This window comes from Dipodomys merriami, unplaced genomic scaffold (assembly GCF_024711535.1).
Source record: "Dipodomys merriami isolate MVZ:Mamm:240054 unplaced genomic scaffold, mDipMer1.0.p SCAF_13, whole genome shotgun sequence".
Taxonomy (NCBI): domain Eukaryota; kingdom Metazoa; phylum Chordata; class Mammalia; order Rodentia; family Heteromyidae; genus Dipodomys; species Dipodomys merriami.
Genome location: NW_027202604.1, coordinates 4,044,295 through 4,061,353, shown reverse-complemented (window position 1 = coordinate 4,061,353; position 17,059 = coordinate 4,044,295). Strand labels below are relative to the sequence as shown.

The 17,059-nt window shown below is 43.9% G+C and overlaps 1 protein-coding gene across 13 annotated transcripts in view; it reads left to right on the top strand.

Annotated features, from left to right (window-relative positions):
* Cacna1d (calcium voltage-gated channel subunit alpha1 D) overlaps positions 1-17,059 on the top strand; it is a 353,221-nt gene that overhangs the window by 301,449 nt on the left and 34,713 nt on the right. For 7 of the 13 annotated variants that reach the window (XM_070018511.1, XM_070018508.1, XM_070018509.1 and 4 more), the window contains 9 exons: positions 429-512; positions 7,025-7,069; positions 7,477-7,605; positions 10,781-10,846; positions 12,743-12,834; positions 13,957-14,116; positions 14,957-15,084; positions 15,209-15,305; positions 16,344-16,446. In XM_070018511.1, the coding sequence (XP_069874612.1) occupies positions 429-512; positions 7,025-7,069; positions 7,477-7,605; positions 10,781-10,846; positions 12,743-12,834; positions 13,957-14,116; positions 14,957-15,084; positions 15,209-15,305; positions 16,344-16,446 (904 nt within the window). The remainder of the gene's footprint in view (positions 1-428; positions 513-7,024; positions 7,070-7,476; positions 7,606-10,780; positions 10,847-12,742; positions 12,835-13,956; positions 14,117-14,956; positions 15,085-15,208; positions 15,306-16,343; positions 16,447-17,059) is intronic. The other 6 variants (XM_070018505.1, XM_070018513.1, XM_070018512.1 and 3 more) reach the window with 2 other exon arrangements.

Sequence of the window (17,059 nt, the reverse complement as noted above, 5' to 3'; positions counted from 1 at the left end):
TTCGCCTCTGTCTGCACATTCTGCTTTCTGCCCTGCAGTGGCATCACTTGGACAAGTCACAGATCCCAATCACACTTGATCTGAAAACAGGCATTTCCTGATGAAGCTGTGGGAAAGATCTTGTAGAGTAGAGTTTTAGCCCAAGGCTTTGAAGACACCAATTGCCTTTGCAGAGCTGAACTTTTGGGCAGGATTGACCCCTGCCGCTAGTAGACGAGGCAAGATAGAGTATCTGTAATTGCTTTTATTTCCTATGTCAGAAGCCATCCTAAAGTGATGTATGTATGACATGTTTGTCTTAGTGCGTTTTTTTCAAGTAGCCGGGTGGCATAATGCTAGAATGTTCCCCTTTGATAACACTGTCCTTTTCTTCTTTTTTCCTATTGCGCTTCCTCTCCTCTGTGGCTTCTGAATGTTTGCCCTAACAGCACTATTTCACTGATGCATGGAACACTTTTGATGCCTTAATTGTTGTTGGTAGCGTCGTTGATATTGCTATAACTGAAGTGAATGTAAGTAGCAAACTTTGTGTCCTATAATGTCATTGTTTTCATTGATTCTGAAAGAGGAGACCAGAATTCCCACCCATGACTTTCCATATACATTGGGAACCTAGACACACAGTCTTTTTGAAAGATGAAGGTCAATTGGTACTCTTCCCTCCCTTCCTCCAGCTCCAGCCTCCCCCATTTCCTTGAAGAAGTAAGAAAGTAAACAGAAATACCACTTTGGAACTAAACCAATTTTAAGTTTTAAAAGATCACTTAAAATTTTAATGGCTAACCGGCCCCTCGTTTTATTAGTGTGTGAGTAACGTTACATGCTAGCTGTGTGACAGTGGGCAGGACACCTAACTAACTGCTTTGTGCCTTTGTTTTCCAAGAAGTAGAATGGAGTTAATAATAAGTATCCTTGTGCCCACATGGTCTGTGAAGGCACCAGAGGGAAACCCACAGCTGTGTCTGCTAGTATCCTCTTGTACCTTAGTCTGCTCTGGGCCCAGCTGGTGGCACTGGTGAACATTTCAGGCTGAAGCTCCCTAAAGGATGACGACTGTGGGGCCAAGGGGAGGCAGGCCTAATGTGTAACAAGGAGAGTCGCCATTCCTTTGCCTTTACATGCTAGTAAAGCTGATTAGGGAGCATGTGCACAGCCCTCTGATAAGGGGAAAAGAGCTGCCTAAGAACTCAAAATGGAGATGAGAATCCCTTTCAAAATTAAGAGGCTTGAGAACGAGAGCATCACCTCCCATCTGTCTCCCTTTGTCTGACCTTTGCCTGGACTAAAGGCCTGGGACAGACAGACAGATCTCTGTTCACTGGCCTGGCACCAGTTCATCAGCAAGTCTTGGTGGATGTCTAGTGTGTATGTGTGTCCCTCAAGGAGATGCATGGGAGGGACTGTGGTGCAGTGTTGGCTTCTGCTTCCTGTTGCCAGTCTACTTGTGCCCCACCCACATGCCCTGCCCAGCTAATACCTACAAGGCTGCCCTGATAGTTAAGTCCATCCTGGTGCCCAGGCAGCCTGTATCAGATGAGGACAGTGAAATCCCTTTATGCTCTTGGACGGGAAGGGAACTGATTCTCAGTGTGAACAGTAGGACATCTGCCAGTTCCAGCCCTACTTCAAACCTGACTTGTTGACCCGGGTCTTACTTTCCTTATGGGTCTTATGAAGTGAGTATTACTTTCTCTCCCTACTTTGCAGGTGTGCATTGGGAATAAAATGATGTGAAATATTTGCTAAAAGTCCAGTGATGGAGAGATGTAATAGTACTATTAAAAGTGCAGGTTTTCCCTGTAAAGAGTGACAGATTATAAGACATTATCATTTTCACCAAGGTATGATCTAAGCCTCATCATGCCAAGTCCATACTATGACAAGTACTAAAATGGTATTTTACTAAGCCTGGTACATGAATTTTCAACTTCCTTAGCCCCAGACTTGTGTAAATTCTACTTTATATGAGATTTCCACAAGGCAGTTATGAAATTGCCATGCATGATATTTAACTGGCACTTGGGTTTAGAATGATCTGGCACTAATGAGAAAACAGCAAGACTTTAATTGGATTGCTTTGCGCTCCCTACCAAATTTATGGCCAGACACGTCTACCCTACTTAATAATTTCACAGTTTAAAATGTCTATGACATACATTGGGGAATACTTAACAAAAAGTTTTGGAACAGACGGCTGAGAGTCACAGGGTCCGAGCGAGCCTGTGATAGAAGCTCTCATCCCTGAAAGTCTCCCTGGAGCTCTCAGCGCTTTAAGGGGCTTTAACTGTACTCTTCGGTGGAAGGGTGTCGTTTCTGGGTACCAGAATGTAGCCAAGGCTTGTTCACAAGTAGACACCCATGCTGCCCCATCTGCTGGCTGATGGGGTGGTGCACTGTCCTCAAGGTCAACACCCAGCTTCCTGGCTGCCTCATGTATGCTAGTGGCTGACCTTGCTCCCTCTCTCTACTGTGCCTCTGTGATCTGGCTACCCCTTGCCTGTCAGTGTTTCAATAGTATCCTCCTTCAGCAAGCATCTGAAAGGACCAGGGATCCACTTGAGCTTCTAGTTAGCATTTGATATGGGGTGTCTGTAAAAGGCCGGCTTTCATGAGGCCTCATTCTTAGCATTCAGCTAGCCTTTCCAAATCACACTGGTGAGCATGCCCATATACTGCTTTCAGTTAGTGACCTTTCTCTGCTCAGCTGTACCCTGAGACCAAATACTCCTCAGCCATGAGCACTGGCAGTTCCCTGCCCTAGGCCACCTGAGGAGCCCTCAGTGCAGAGGATGTTCAGGCCCCCTTCTCATCTGTTTCCTTTTTCAACATGCTGTTCGCTGAACATCTACCCCTGGGCGAGGCTCAGGGCAGACTTTCAGCTCCAAAAGACTCGATATTTTTAACCTCTGATTGTGTACATGCCTAAGAATGGGAACATTGATTCCCGACCCTTTCCTCAACACATGTGGAGTTCTCCGAGGGGGGAGGGGAGGAACAGTGCATGTCACATCTTTGGTGATCTTGTTCCCTGAGCTCCTGGGTCCACTGAGCACAAACACCCATGGTCCTTTGTTGGCTGGATTTAGTTGCCATATGTCATTTTTTTTTTTTGCAATGTTTAACCTGCTACACTCTCTTTCCCAGACTGTTGATCTTTTCTTTTCTGTTGCCTAATTGATTTTCATGTTGGTTTTATTTTTAGAAAATTGTAGCGGCAAGTATATATAAACATATATACGGTGAAGTCATTAAAGCAAATGAACTTCTAGAGACTGTATACTTGGTTTGGGCTTTCCCACCTTTGATTTTTTCCACTGTGTTTCACAGGACTTGCTAAGGATCAGTCCCGGTCATCTAAATTGTTTCCCTTCCCCACACATTGTTGTCTCTGGCCAGGTCCAGAGCTCAGGCCTTCTTGGTCAGTCACATTGACTCTGTGACTTACCAACATAGGCTTCAAGGATGAAGTATTTGACCTAAAAATGAGATATCAGGCCTGCATTTGTATTCTGTACAAGAACATTTTGGATGGCCTTTGCATTGTCCTGCTTGCATGTTCACCCAGTCCTCTCCACCCTGCTGTCTCCTCCACATGTATCCCCAACCCCCTGATTATCCATGGTTCGATGGCTCTCGTGGACTTGTCTACTTCACATTTGGTCAGAGCATCACCAAGCTGCTACAATATTGTATTGCAACTAGTGGGCTCACTTTTGCTCCCTCTGTGATGCCTACTTGTTCTTTGAGTGGCAAAATGGCCCTGCCACATATTTTTCTGACTCAGGAATGGTTGTCACTGACATTTAATTAATGATCGTTTAGATAAGTATTATTGGCTAAAAGACCACATACTTGTTTAGAAATGGCTGCCTTGCTATTCCTTATCAAAGAGTATAAAACAAGACAATAGGTGCTCACCCCCAGGACCTAGGAATTGCACTGTCAGCTACCCAGCTTAGACCAGGTCTCTACAGCCTCACCCAGCTTCTTGTCTGAATGTGTGGCCGTGGTTCAGCCCCTGCCTCCACATTCAGTCCTTTCCCAGAAATAGGCTGGGGAATGTGACCTCTCAGGGCTGGAAGAAGCTCTTGAGGTATCTGTTCTAAACCCCAAGTTGACAATAGAATTCCTCCTTTTGAAAACTGGCCACCTAGCCCCTCAAAGCCATTCTTGGAAAACTCTCTGAGGAGCAAGTCCTTCCCCAGACTCATGTCCTCTAGGGATGACCTTTAGCATCGGTGGCTCACTTGGTTCTCCACCAGCTGTCTTCATCCCCAAGGGAAAATGGGAATGGAGCCTCACCTCTTTATATCCAAGTACTGCTTAGGACCAACATTCTCAGCTCTGAGATCACAGGAGAATCCCCTGGAAGCTTTTTAAATTTCCAAAGAAGTCACTGCTGAGTGGGCTTTTTTTCCCTTTCCTTTCCTTTTTTTTGTTGTTGGTAAAAAGTTTTAAACTCAGGACCTCCTGCTCCTCCAGCTTGCTTGCTTACAGTTGGGGCCCTACAACTTGAACCATGTTGATTCCTCTCGCCCAGCTTTTTGCTGGTTAATTGTAGGTGGAATCTCGGGGATTTTGTTTGTTTGTTTGTTTTGTCCCAAATGATCTTGAATCAAGATTCTTCAGTTCTCAGCTTCCTGAGATTACAGGTGTGAGCTACTGGCACCCAGCCTAAATGGGCTTTTCTAGTGACCCTACTATGTGATTGAGGTGGACAGTCAGCTGAATACTTAGCTCAGCTTATCATGGGCTTAAGACTGACATTCTTAGCTGTGAGAGCCTAGGAAAACCGCCTTGGAGCTTTTAAATACCAGAAGTACAGGCATACTCTAGAACAGTTGACAAAGATTCTCTTTGTCCATCAGATCTTGTTACACATCCTAGGGCAGCTTCAGTGTGCAGCCTAGAATGAGAGCTGGCTGTCTTTTTTTATCAGACTGCCATTTGTAGTTTCACCAAAGCCATCCTCAGGCTCCTCCTAGTCTGGCAGATCTTTTGGCAACTTACACTGTCCCCTAGTGCCACCAGCCACATCATCTCTTGCAGCAGTCCTCCCTGCCAACTGGTGTGTGGTGGGTGGGGGCAGTGTCACAGGCCACCCTGGGGTTGCATGATGCCTGGTGTGCTGTTGGTTTTTTCCGTCTTCTCTTGCATGTTGTACCGCCTTTGTCCCTCCACAAATGCTGTCCCCCTCCTCCTCTCTGTTTTATGAGAGTTTGAATTTTTATAGTTCATTATTGAGCCTACTTCATCAATACTGGTGACAGAGATGAACATTTTTACCCATTTGCGTTTACCTGAAGGAAGGGAGTCATGAGTGGTCTGACGTGAGGCAGCCTAGAGAGAGCAAGCAGGAGTAAGTGGCCAGAAAGAGCACCTTAACCAGCAGGCCTCTGATACTCTGTGGCTCCCACACACATTAGGGGTGTTTCAATCATATGACAGTAGAGGGCTTTGCCTTCTGCATGTTCCGGTTCCCTGAACATAGGCAAGCAGAAGCATGCATGCTGGTACACTCACACACATATACTCACACAGGGAAAGAGTGAAATCTTCCTCTGAGTGAACCTTAGGGAGAGAGAATGATGTACAGACAGTGAGAACTTTGTTTCTTAACATTTACATTAAAAAACATGATCTCTTTCTACCCTTTAAGAAAGTGTCTTTGAGAGGATATCATACAAGAGAAAAACAAAAACAGCAGCCCTGGACTTGACAAGCCCATTCTAGAGAGTTCTCATTCTAAGCATCAGGTGGAGCAGGGAGCCCTTTCTGACCCTCGGGACCTATTTTGGGGCTGACAGTCACCTCACCTTGCCAGATCATACTTGGTCTCTGATGTACACAACCTCATATTTTCTAGTATTTTCTGTTTGATCTTAAGAGGCAGCTTCAGAGTTGAGCCCTCTGTATCCCCAGAGGAGAAGTCCATCCTAGCAGTGTGCACACCCTCTCTGTAGTTTGACAGTTATGTTATGCTTAAAGTCCTTTTGAAAGCCTTCCACCAGGTGGGCCTCTTACTTCCCCGTCAGTGTCTAGGTAGACCAGCTACTCCAGTGGGTTACCACTGCAGAAGACAGGGCACCAACCTTGATTCTGGTTCAGCTTCCCATTACTATTTAGTTTTGATGCTTCCTGTTGTTGGTAAGAGTGTGACTCTAGTATCTTTGCCTTTTTTTTGTGTGCTGGTTCTACGGCTTAAACTCATGGTCTAGGCACTGTCCCTGAGCTTTTGTGCTCAAGGTCAGTGTTCTACCACCTGAGCCACAGCTCAACTTTGAGCCTTTTTGTTTTTGGTGATTAATTAAAGGTAAGAAGATAAGAGTCTCACAGACTTTCTTGCCTCAGATGGCTTCAAACTGCAATCCTCAGATCAGCCTCCTGAGTAGCTAGGATTATAGGCATGAGCCATTAACATCCAGCTATCTTTACATTAAGAAAACCCCACAATACCTAGTAGGTACCATACTGGGCACAGAGTGGAATGGGGCAATGTTCCTCACCCTCTGGAGGCAGATGGGTGCCAATCAGAAGAGTCTGAATCCTGAATACCTGGATGGGTAGAGCTGCTGAGGCTCCAGGCAAGCTGGCCCATGCTGTTTCTTCCAAAGTCCTGCAGACAGTGAGAGTTTTCTGGTCTGGAAGCTGTGGACTACACAAGGGGACCACAAGTAGGGAAGCTGTTAGCCTTACAATTGGAGGGAGTGGTGCATTTGCTCTGGGTTAGGAGGCCTGTTGTAGAGCTATTAGCTGAGCTCAGAGAAATAGAGGTGATCAGACATTACATCCATCCCTAGATGTGAACAAGAAAGGAGTGCTGTGTCTGTACCCATGTCGATGGCTACCTCCCCTTAAATCTAGCTCCAGCCAGAGCTCCTGGAGTCTCTCAGAGACAGAACAGGTGTCTTATCCAAAGACATTCATTAATCACACACTTTTTAAGGGGGTGGGGAGGTATTCTCCTGAACCACTGCTTCCTTCCTACCTCATTAATACATTTTTAATCTTTGATTTCTTAAAGCCAACTGAAAGTGAAAATGTCCCTGTCCCAACTGCTACACCTGGGGTAAGATCAGTGACTAGTCTCCAGGGGCTGGGCTTTTTCCTTGAGTTTATTTGACCATGTCAAGTTTTCCACTGGTTTTTTCTGTATTCTCCATGATTGTCCTTCCAGAACAGTGTCTGCAGTGGTTTGCATTCATCATCAATGTCCAGTACTCTTGGCCAGCCCAGCGTTCTCCTCTAACACAGTAGAACACGTGGACATGCATGTGTTGTGTGGACATAGTTTTCCAAATCCTGTGTTGTTAGCATGTAACTTTTCCTTTCATATCATGCTTTTTAAGGTGAAAAGGCCCTAGAAACACATCTTCAGTTCTTACCTCTGTCACCTTTGCATCTGTTGCTGTTTTTCTGAAAGTGTTGCATGTTCTACTTTCCATTGGGTTTGACTTCTCCATGATAACCCTTCAGAACTCTGAAGAGAGCAATAGAATCTCCATCACCTTTTTCCGTCTTTTCCGAGTGATGCGATTGGTGAAGCTTCTCAGCAGGGGGGAAGGTATCCGGACTTTGCTGTGGACATTCATTAAGTCCTTTCAGGTAAGAGCTGTGGGTAAGATTCTGTTTGTCTTTGAAGATTGTGTGTAAATCAGTTGTCCCCTCTCCTGGAACAGCCAGGACAAGACCACTGTGTGGACTTAAGTCCGAGAGGATATGGAATGCTAGGAAGACAGTAAGAAGGCCCTATCGCCCAGAGATCCCATCTTTCCCAGATTGAAAAGAGATGTAAGTCTCTGCCTTAGTGCCCCAGGATGCAGGGGTGGTTGTGTGTAAGAGAGGGAATGTCCCTAGAAACCAATGTAATTTCTTGAGGGTGGCTCCTTTTTCTTCAGCTGCAACAGTTCTGACAGCTAGTCTAGTTTATACACTAGTTTATGCTACCTGGGCCATAGCACCATCACCAGTCTATGGATTACTCAGTTCCTGGCAGGATCAGAGTTCAGTACATTTTGATATAAGCCAGGATTCATTTGTCAACTGTCATTCCTCAGGCTGCAGCCTAGTTCTAGTTTATTCTTGAGCATAACCAAGTGCTTCTGAACTTCTAATACTGTGCCCCAAATATTTGTGTTTTAGGGACCAACTCTGTTGAGAATAAGAAATAAAATTCTTGTTAAAAGTGCACCTACTGGGCATCAGTGGCTCATGCCTGTAAGCCTGGCTACTCAGAAGGATGGGATCTGAAGATCATAGTTCAAAGCCAGCCTGGGCAGGAAAGTCTGTGAGACTCTTATCTCCATTTAACCACCAAAAAGCTAGAAATGGAGCTGTGACTCAAGTGGTATTGTGCTAGCCTTGAGCAAAAAAAGCTCAGGGATAGCACCCAGGCCCAAAGTTCAAGCCCAGGACTGGCACCAAAAATGGTTCATTCATGTGGAGGTTTGTAGCTTACACACAAACATTAGGAAATGAGTCATTTACCTTCTTTATTACTTGTCTATGTTTCATTGAAACATAAATGTTTATGCGAATAAATGAAGTTACCTAAAGATAAACTTCAAGCTTACCTTTCACCACCTCTGGGTGTTAACATCCCAGTAAGCTTTTATTCAAAATGAGTAGGATTTGAACAGGCAAAGGGGAGGAGAAGGGAAATCTCAGTCCTGCTAAGGATGAGGATGAGCCATGAAATCCCTCATCACTGTAATTATTCATGAGAAGTGCCAAAACTTGTAATGAGCTGCTGTAAGAATAGAATCTTTCAATAATATCACTTACTCTATTTAAATTTAATTTTATTGTTGAGGTGATGTACAGAGGGGGTTACAGTTCCTATTTGAAGTAGTGAGTACATTTCTTGTCAAACTTGTTACCCCCTCCCTCATTTTTTCCCACTTTCCCTCCCCTCCAAGCCTTCCCCCAAGTTGTGTCACTTATTCTTTTTAAGGAAGTGTTGAACTTTTATTTGGCAGTGCTAGTTTGAATTCAGGGCTATATGGTTGTTAGTCAAGTGCTCTACCACTTGAACTTCACCTCCCGCCTTTATTTTTTTAAGATAGTCTGTGCCTTATATATGCCAGCCTTGGATCGAAATATTCCCTCAGACAAAATTCCTCCTACTTATGCATCCTGTATAGGTGGGATTACAGGCATAAACCATGATATCTGGCTTGTTTGAGCACTTTGAGAGACTTGAGAACTTTCGGACTCAGAGTAGTCTTCCTAATCTCCTCTTCCCAAGTAGCTGGATTACAGGCATGAGCCATCTCACATAGATAAACTTTTTAAAATATTTGGTAAATATGGAAGTTATAACACAGAGTTCACACTGAGAAACTGTGTCAATGAAATCCTTTTAGTATTTTTTAACTATATTAATTACACAAGGTAGTTTCATTGTGATATTTCCATATATGCACATAATGTATTTTGGTTCTGGGCTGGGAAGGTGGCTCAGTGGTAGAGCGCTTGCCTTGCATGCATGAGGCCCTGGGTTCGATTCCTCAGCACCACATAAGCAGAAAAAGCCGAAGTGGCACTGTGGCTGAAGTGGTAGAGCGCTAGCCTTGAGCTGAAGAACTGAGGGACAGTACCCAGACCCAGAGTTCAGGCCCCACGACTGACAAAAAAAAAATGTATTTTGGTTCTATTCACCCTCTCTATTACTTTTTACTATCCATCTCATCTCCTCTCCCCCTTTTTACAATCTTTATTGGGTTTCACTATTCTGTTCTCATTCATGCCTATAATGATGGAAGTATATTGTATGATTGTGCCAAGAAAAAAATTTTAATACTTGGTAATCTAAGAAGAAAACACAGAGAAGTGTGGTAGAGATTTTAACCTTGTGGGACTCTGTTAAGCATTTCAGCTAAGGGGATGGAGCTGTGGTCCTAGGCCATGCTGGCAATCACAGATCCACAACAGAGTGGCCTGTAAGTCTGCTAGCCACTGCTTCTGATGAACTTCCTTGGATAGAAGAGAAAGAAAAGCATTAAGTGTGAGTGCTTGGAATGAAGCCGACAGCACTAGAGGTGTGTTATACACATGGACTTGTTTATCACATGTTACAAGGGAGAAAAGCAATGGAGGAATACTGGATAAAAGGATTGGGGTCTGGTCACACACATATATTTGTATAGATACTCCTAAAGGAAGCACAGACCTAGTGGATACCCAGATAGCTCCTTTTCTTCTCTGGCCTGGCCCTTAACTTTGTAGTTCTTTCAGGTATTTATTTTAAGGAAGATGTTTTACATCCTACAGCAACAACTCTGACTCAGTAATTCCATTCATAAGACTTCACCAGAAGGAAACATTCTAGCAGAGGCAAGATTATTTTATATAATGGTATTTTTTTTGCAATATGGCCTATAATTCACTCACATGCCTACAAGAGCAAGTGAAAGCTTCGCAAATGTCCAGTGTTTTAGAATGGTTTTACCAATGACAATTTCACAAAGAATTCACATCATAAACTCAAAATTCATTGTGAGTGTCTGTGTGGAAGATGTTTAGAGCTCACAAAGGGTTAATGACCACGGAGAGCACATCGCGCCAGCAACAGGAGAAGACTAGTCATGCAGGTGGTAGGACCAAAGCAGTTGTGCTGGGCCGAGATTAAAGAAGTTCTTTCTTCCTCACCCTCTGTGTCCCTTCACCCTAACATGTGGAAAAGAAAAGAAGCGTGTGGCCCATGTGGGCCTCTCCTGCTGTGCTGAGCAGCTCCCAGGGCAGGTGTCCAGTGCCAACTCCAGTGCTTCTTCTCTTGCAGGCCCTCCCATATGTTGCCCTCCTCATCGCCATGCTCTTCTTTATATATGCAGTCATCGGCATGCAGGTGAGTGTCAGCTCCCTTTCCTTCATGGACGCTTTTGCTAGATAGCTCTAGATCTGTGTCAGGATGTACCTTAGCCAGGTAAAATAGAAAGAAGGTTTTGATTTTTTTTTTTTTAGCCAGATGCCTTGCTAGCTGAAGAGATGGCACTGAGATAGTTGTGGCCCTTTAGGGCAGAAAGATGGAATTTCCAGGAATAGAGCCTGTGGCAAGAAAAGACCAGGGCCAGAAGAGAGGTTAAGATGCTGCCAGAAAATCTGTGTCATCACACTTCTGCCTCACCTGTGTCTTGGGAGAATTAACTGCTGGAGAAAACCCACAGCTGATTTTAGTTGTGCTTTGCTATAGGAGAGCCAACAGAAGAGGAAATGCCACACTAGAGGAAACCCTATTTGTCAGTGTGGTACCTTCAGTGGCTCACCTTTCCAAAGAGGAATGGAACCAGGCTCTTCTGTGACCTTGCTGTACAAACAAGGCTGCAGCATGCTCCCCCAGTCGTTTGGGGGCTGTAGAAGGGATTTTACCTCATTAACAGCTGGGTCCTAATACCATGTGGGCAGCTGAGTTGAAGGCAGAGAGCTTCTGTGCGTAGAGGGAAATAGAAGGTAGCATATGTCTCTGGACCTCTATATCGCCTTACAAATTCTCCACTTGTCTTTCTAATTAGGGAAGGATAAGAAAGGTGAAGTGATTCTAGAAGCAGAGACGTGGTGGTGTTTTTTATCCTGAGGGCATAGAAGCACTTGCAGGGCTCTAGGAATTATAAAACAAGACTCATCATACTTGAGCCCTTGTAATTGAGCAGCCTGTGATGTTGTGTGTCCCAAAGGGTCTTCTCAGGGAGCTGCAAACCGCATTGTATGCCCCCCCCACATTCTCCCAGCAGTCACTAGTCAGGCATAAGGCTCTTTGCTCACTTTCCATTGCCTCAGATAAAGCCCACTCTCTCATGAGGTTCATGAGCTCTACCTTTGTCTCCAGCCCCATTGCTCTTCAGTCTGTTCATCACTCATGGTTTCGTTCTCCAGGACGTATGTACTCTTGTCAGCCCTGCTTCTTCCCTCTATCCCAGATTACACTTTGCACTCTTCACCTTGTCACCTGACTGACTCCTACTTAACCTTCAGTTCTAGGCTTCCATGTCTATTTCCCTGTCACTTTTTCCTGACCTTTAACCTCTTAGCTTTGGGTAGATGAACCTGTGCCCCGCTTCCCTGTTGGATCTGAACCACTTCACCACTCATTGTGCAAGATTGCCACTGTGTTATTACCTTTGTAGTTTCTCCTTGAATGTAAGAATGTGCCTGTCTGGAGCACCATTTTTCAGGTGTTTAACACAATCCTGGCAACTGGCTATGCCCAGAAGATCTTTGTTGAATGAATGAGGTGCCAGGTATCCTGAAAAATCCCCATTTGCTGTAGATCCAATCAGAATTTGTTCTAAATTCACACAAGAATTCTGCTTTTAAAAAATATATTTGTTAGATAACTTTCCATTACTATAGTGAAATACTAGAGACAATTATAAAGAAAAAAGTTTATTTTAGCTCACAGTTTTGGAGTGTCTAACCCTTCTACTCTGTCATCAATTGGTCACATTGTTTGGAGCTTGTGGCAAGGCAGCCCATCATGGCAGAAGCTTATGGTGTAACACAATTGCTTACCTTATGACCAGGAGAAAGGACCAGAATTCCAAAATCCCCTTTGAGGGCATAAATCCCTCTCCCCCTCTTAACCCCCAGTAAGCCAGGGACCTCCCATTAGTCTCTTTCTCTTAAAGTTTTCACCTCAACAATATCACCCTAAGAATCAAGCCTTTAACACATGAGCCTTTGAGATACAAACTATGGCAATAATGAAATCTCTTCTTATTTTTTTTCTAATAACTTTTCTACCTAGATGTTTGGAAAAGTTGCCATGAGAGATAACAACCAGATCAATAGGAACAACAACTTCCAGACGTTTCCCCAGGCAGTGTTGCTGCTCTTCAGGTGACTGAATTTGTGCCCTTGGGCAGGTAGTCCAGTTTGTCTCCAGCTCTGAAGACAGAAGATGTTTATTACCAAAGTAGTGTGCTTTCCCCCGACAGCAACTTAGCTTGTTGTTTTTGTTTGCTTTGTATTCTTAAACAGACTCCTAGCATTTCAGCAACAGAGATGTTTAGATTGTGACTGGCTTAAGGTTTATTTATTTGGGAGTTAGTAAAGCTACATAGACCACCAAGAAAATTGGATAAATGCTTATCTGTGAAAAAGGGCACCAAAATACAGTCAGAAGAACAGAAATTTAGCAGAAACATGGAGACCTTTTGTGCAGCCAATAGGGGATAACCCAAGATGTACAGTTTCAATTTCTATAGGATTATTTATAACCCTAGATAATTAATTTGGTAAAAAATCTGCCTCACAGGAAAAAACTTTTTGAAACTATGGAAGTAATTTCTCATGACTCCAGTGACCACAAGTGAAGTGGTCTCCAACTCTTTGCTTTCGACAAATTTAATCAAGGATAATCATTAAACAATTATAATATGTATGTTTGAAGTAAAGAAGATAGAAAAACACCCATTTGTGCAAAAGAATTGGCATGCCTGCATCAAATGATTCTTAAAACCAGGGAGTGTCATAGTAGAACCTCTAGTAACTGAGCTAAGTTGTGTTGAAAAATGAGTAGGAATTTCCGATTTTCCCTAATTCAATTCAGCATCTTTCAAAGTACTTACTTAGATTTGGCTCTAATTAAGAATTTCCATGAGATGTATAAGACACCATGCTGAAAAATTAACTTTACAACTTAGGTTGGGGGAGGGATGGTAGGGGAAAAACAAAGGAGGACGCAACAATACTTGGTAGGAAGTGTACTCATTACCTTGCTCATGTAACTGTAACCCCTCTATACAGTATTTTTACAATAAAAAAAATATTTAAAAAAGTATTTCCTCCACTGGGGACATGGCTCACGTAGTAATATTCCTGCCTAGCAAACGTGAGGCCCTGAGTTCAAACCTTAGTGCCACCAAAGTCATTATGAATATATTACTTTCCTACCCAAAGTTTGTAATCTTCAGTCCCCCTTTCTCTCATTAAAATCATTTCCTTTGTTCATCTTAAAAGGTGTGCAACAGGTGAGGCCTGGCAGGAGATCATGCTAGCCTGCCTCCCAGGAAAGCTCTGTGATCCTGAGTCAGATTACAACCCTGGAGAGGAATACACATGTGGGAGCAACTTTGCCATTGTTTATTTCATCAGCTTTTACATGCTCTGTGCATTTCTGGTAAGCAGTCACAGCAGCTCCTGTCCTCTGTTTACAGGGCTTGTGAAGCATTTAGGAATCAGATCAGTGATGCGCCCTTTCAATGGTTGGCCCTCTGGTCCCACTGGGAAGTTTGTGAGGGTATTTAATCACACATAACTATCACCTTGGCTGTGAGTAGGGATTGAGTGCTCACTGATAGGTTAAGAGCATTGCCAGTCATCCCAGCTGTTTAGGGCTTCTGGTACCTTTCTAAAATTTAGCTGGCAACAATAAATTATAATATTGTATTGTGCTTGAGAAGCACCAGCTAATGTATCCACCAGCCCCCTCTTGAGAGTATACCAAGCCATTTTGGAAAGCTAGAAGCCTGACCTTTTCTTAAGCATTCTCAAAAGCAGAATATTTATGATCTTTTTGGGGACTGAAAGACATGTTCAAGGGGGAAGATGGGAAGGGATAGGAAAGGGAAACAAAGGAGGAGGCTACAATGCTTGATAAGAAATGTACTCAGGTGGACCCATTGCAACAATGAGATGTACAAGTCGTTATGTCGAAAATGAACTTTACAACTTTGGTGGGGGGGGCGGGGAGGATTGGGTGGGGGGGAGGGGGGAGGATGGGAAGGGATGGGAAGGGGAAACAAAGGAGGAGGCTACAATGCTTGGTAAGAAATGTACTCATTATCTTTCCCATGTAATTGTAACCCCTCTGTACAGTATTTTCACAATTTAATATATATATATATATATATATAATTTTAAAAAGACATGTTCAAAAAGCGCATGCTAGAGAGTCAAGTCTAAGAAGGCTATCCTCCTCCTATAGCTAAAACTCCTTCCTTCTGATTGCCTTTTTCAGATCATCAATCTGTTTGTGGCTGTCATCATGGACAATTTTGATTATCTGACCCGGGATTGGTCTATTTTGGGGCCTCACCATTTAGATGAATTCAAACGAATATGGTCAGAATATGATCCTGAGGCAAAGTAGGTGGAAAATGAATCCAGATGGCTTTTCATGTGGGCTGTTTTGGAATGTCAGCTGTGAGTTTTATGGAAGGAGGGGTGAATAGAAAGCTCCCCTTAACTTCATGTTGTATTTTGCTTTCAGGGGAAGAATAAAACACCTCGACGTGGTCACTTTGCTCCGACGTATCCAGCCTCCTCTGGGATTTGGGAAATTGTGCCCACACAGAGTAGCATGCAAGGTTTGTATGGTAACCTCAATGCAGGAACTCACTGTTCAGTGCAACAGATACTCACTGAATAGCACTTAACTGGGCTTCTGCCTTTGAGATTCCCTCAACTGTTATGGAACCTGAACTCAGTAATAAGAGGAGAAAGAGAATTCTGTCATTAGTCATTGGACGGTTGGTGGGATGGAGTCCAGGGGAAGTGTCAGGGGCTGGGGATACAGCTCAGTGATAGGTTCATACCTGGTATGCACAAGGTCCTAGACTTGATCCCCAGCACTACAAAATACAAACAAACAAAAGCAGGAGATGTGTGAGTTTGTCAGAGGCAGAAAGTGCTTTAAAATGTGGGCACTCAGAACCGAGACAGAGGCAGGAGAATGGACCTAATAACTAGCCATTAGTAAATCATCAGGTCACCATTTACCTAGAATACAAGAAGTGGCAAAGGGGCCCAGGCACAAGCTGAGTCTAGTTGTGAAGAGCATTCTGTGCCACACTAAATCCTGTGGACAGTCAGGGAAATGTGGATTTCAGTTTTCCATCTGAGGGAGCTGACTCCATTTATGTGGAGTAGGAGACTTGAGGAGGGTACCAACCAGGAGACCCTGAAGGAGGACTGTGGGAGTGAGAAGAGAGAGGAGCAGGCCGCTTGAAGATCTATTGAGGAAGTAGAACAGAAACACCATGTGGCTGAGTGAGGAGAAGGAAGAGTTACAGGAGCACCCATATCCTTGCTTGGGTAATGGGGTACATGGTGACATGTGCTATGTCATGGCTACTCTTAGGGCTCTTTTCCTGAGACACCAGGCTGAGGTTTCATCCAAGATGGATCTAGATCTTGCATTCTGCTTTTGTCATTTCTCTATGGAACCATGCTCTCTAAACCCTATGTGAGGTATATCTTCCTTCCAAAGGTGTTCTCAGAGGGCTGTAATTTCAATGGAAGGTTGACTAGAAAAGGCATGAGGGATTACCAGAATAAAGTAGTGAGGAATGTGGCTGTTATCAAGCATTTTCATTCTCCTAAAGAACGTTTCTTTCCACTTACAGAGATTGGTTGCCATGAACATGCCTCTCAATAGTGATGGGACTGTCATGTTTAATGCAACCTTATTTGCTTTGGTCCGAACAGCTCTCAAGATCAAGACTGAAGGTGAGCATTCCCTAGGAGCAGGACAGGTGGTAGAGGGAGAGGGAAACACTGCCTCTATCTGGACTTTGCCTCAGTGAAGGGGAGACCCTTGGGAAAGATGTTGAGTGCAAGATACAGATATTCATCTGAGTACCAGGCCCCTGGTCACCCCTTCCTCCCTCCTGTCCTTATTTTTTCTTCACTTGGTCCCAGGATGCACTGAATGGATTTATCCTACTGCTTATTACATAGTTGGGAATATAGGGAAGGTATTGGGGCAGAGACAGAGCCATCACAAATGGACTCACTCTAGATGTCTCTTCCTAGTCTGATTTTCAGTGTGAGGGAGTTTACCCTTCTTAGCAATAGTTTCTTTCCCTGTGAAAAGTGACTAAATAAAAGGATTCTAGGGAGATTTCTGAAGAAGCATGGGGTAATATCTGAAGAATGCAATCAGTACTTGGGAAGCTGTAAAAGAATCACATCTTCCCAGCAGGACCCTTGACCCTCATGCCACGTTCAGTCCTGCTCAGACCTGTCAAAACAGGTATTGGAATGTAGAGCCTGGGGTTAACCATGTCAGAGGTAGATTGGAAAGGAGGTTGCAAGGAGGAGGTGGACAGGAGAGAGGAGG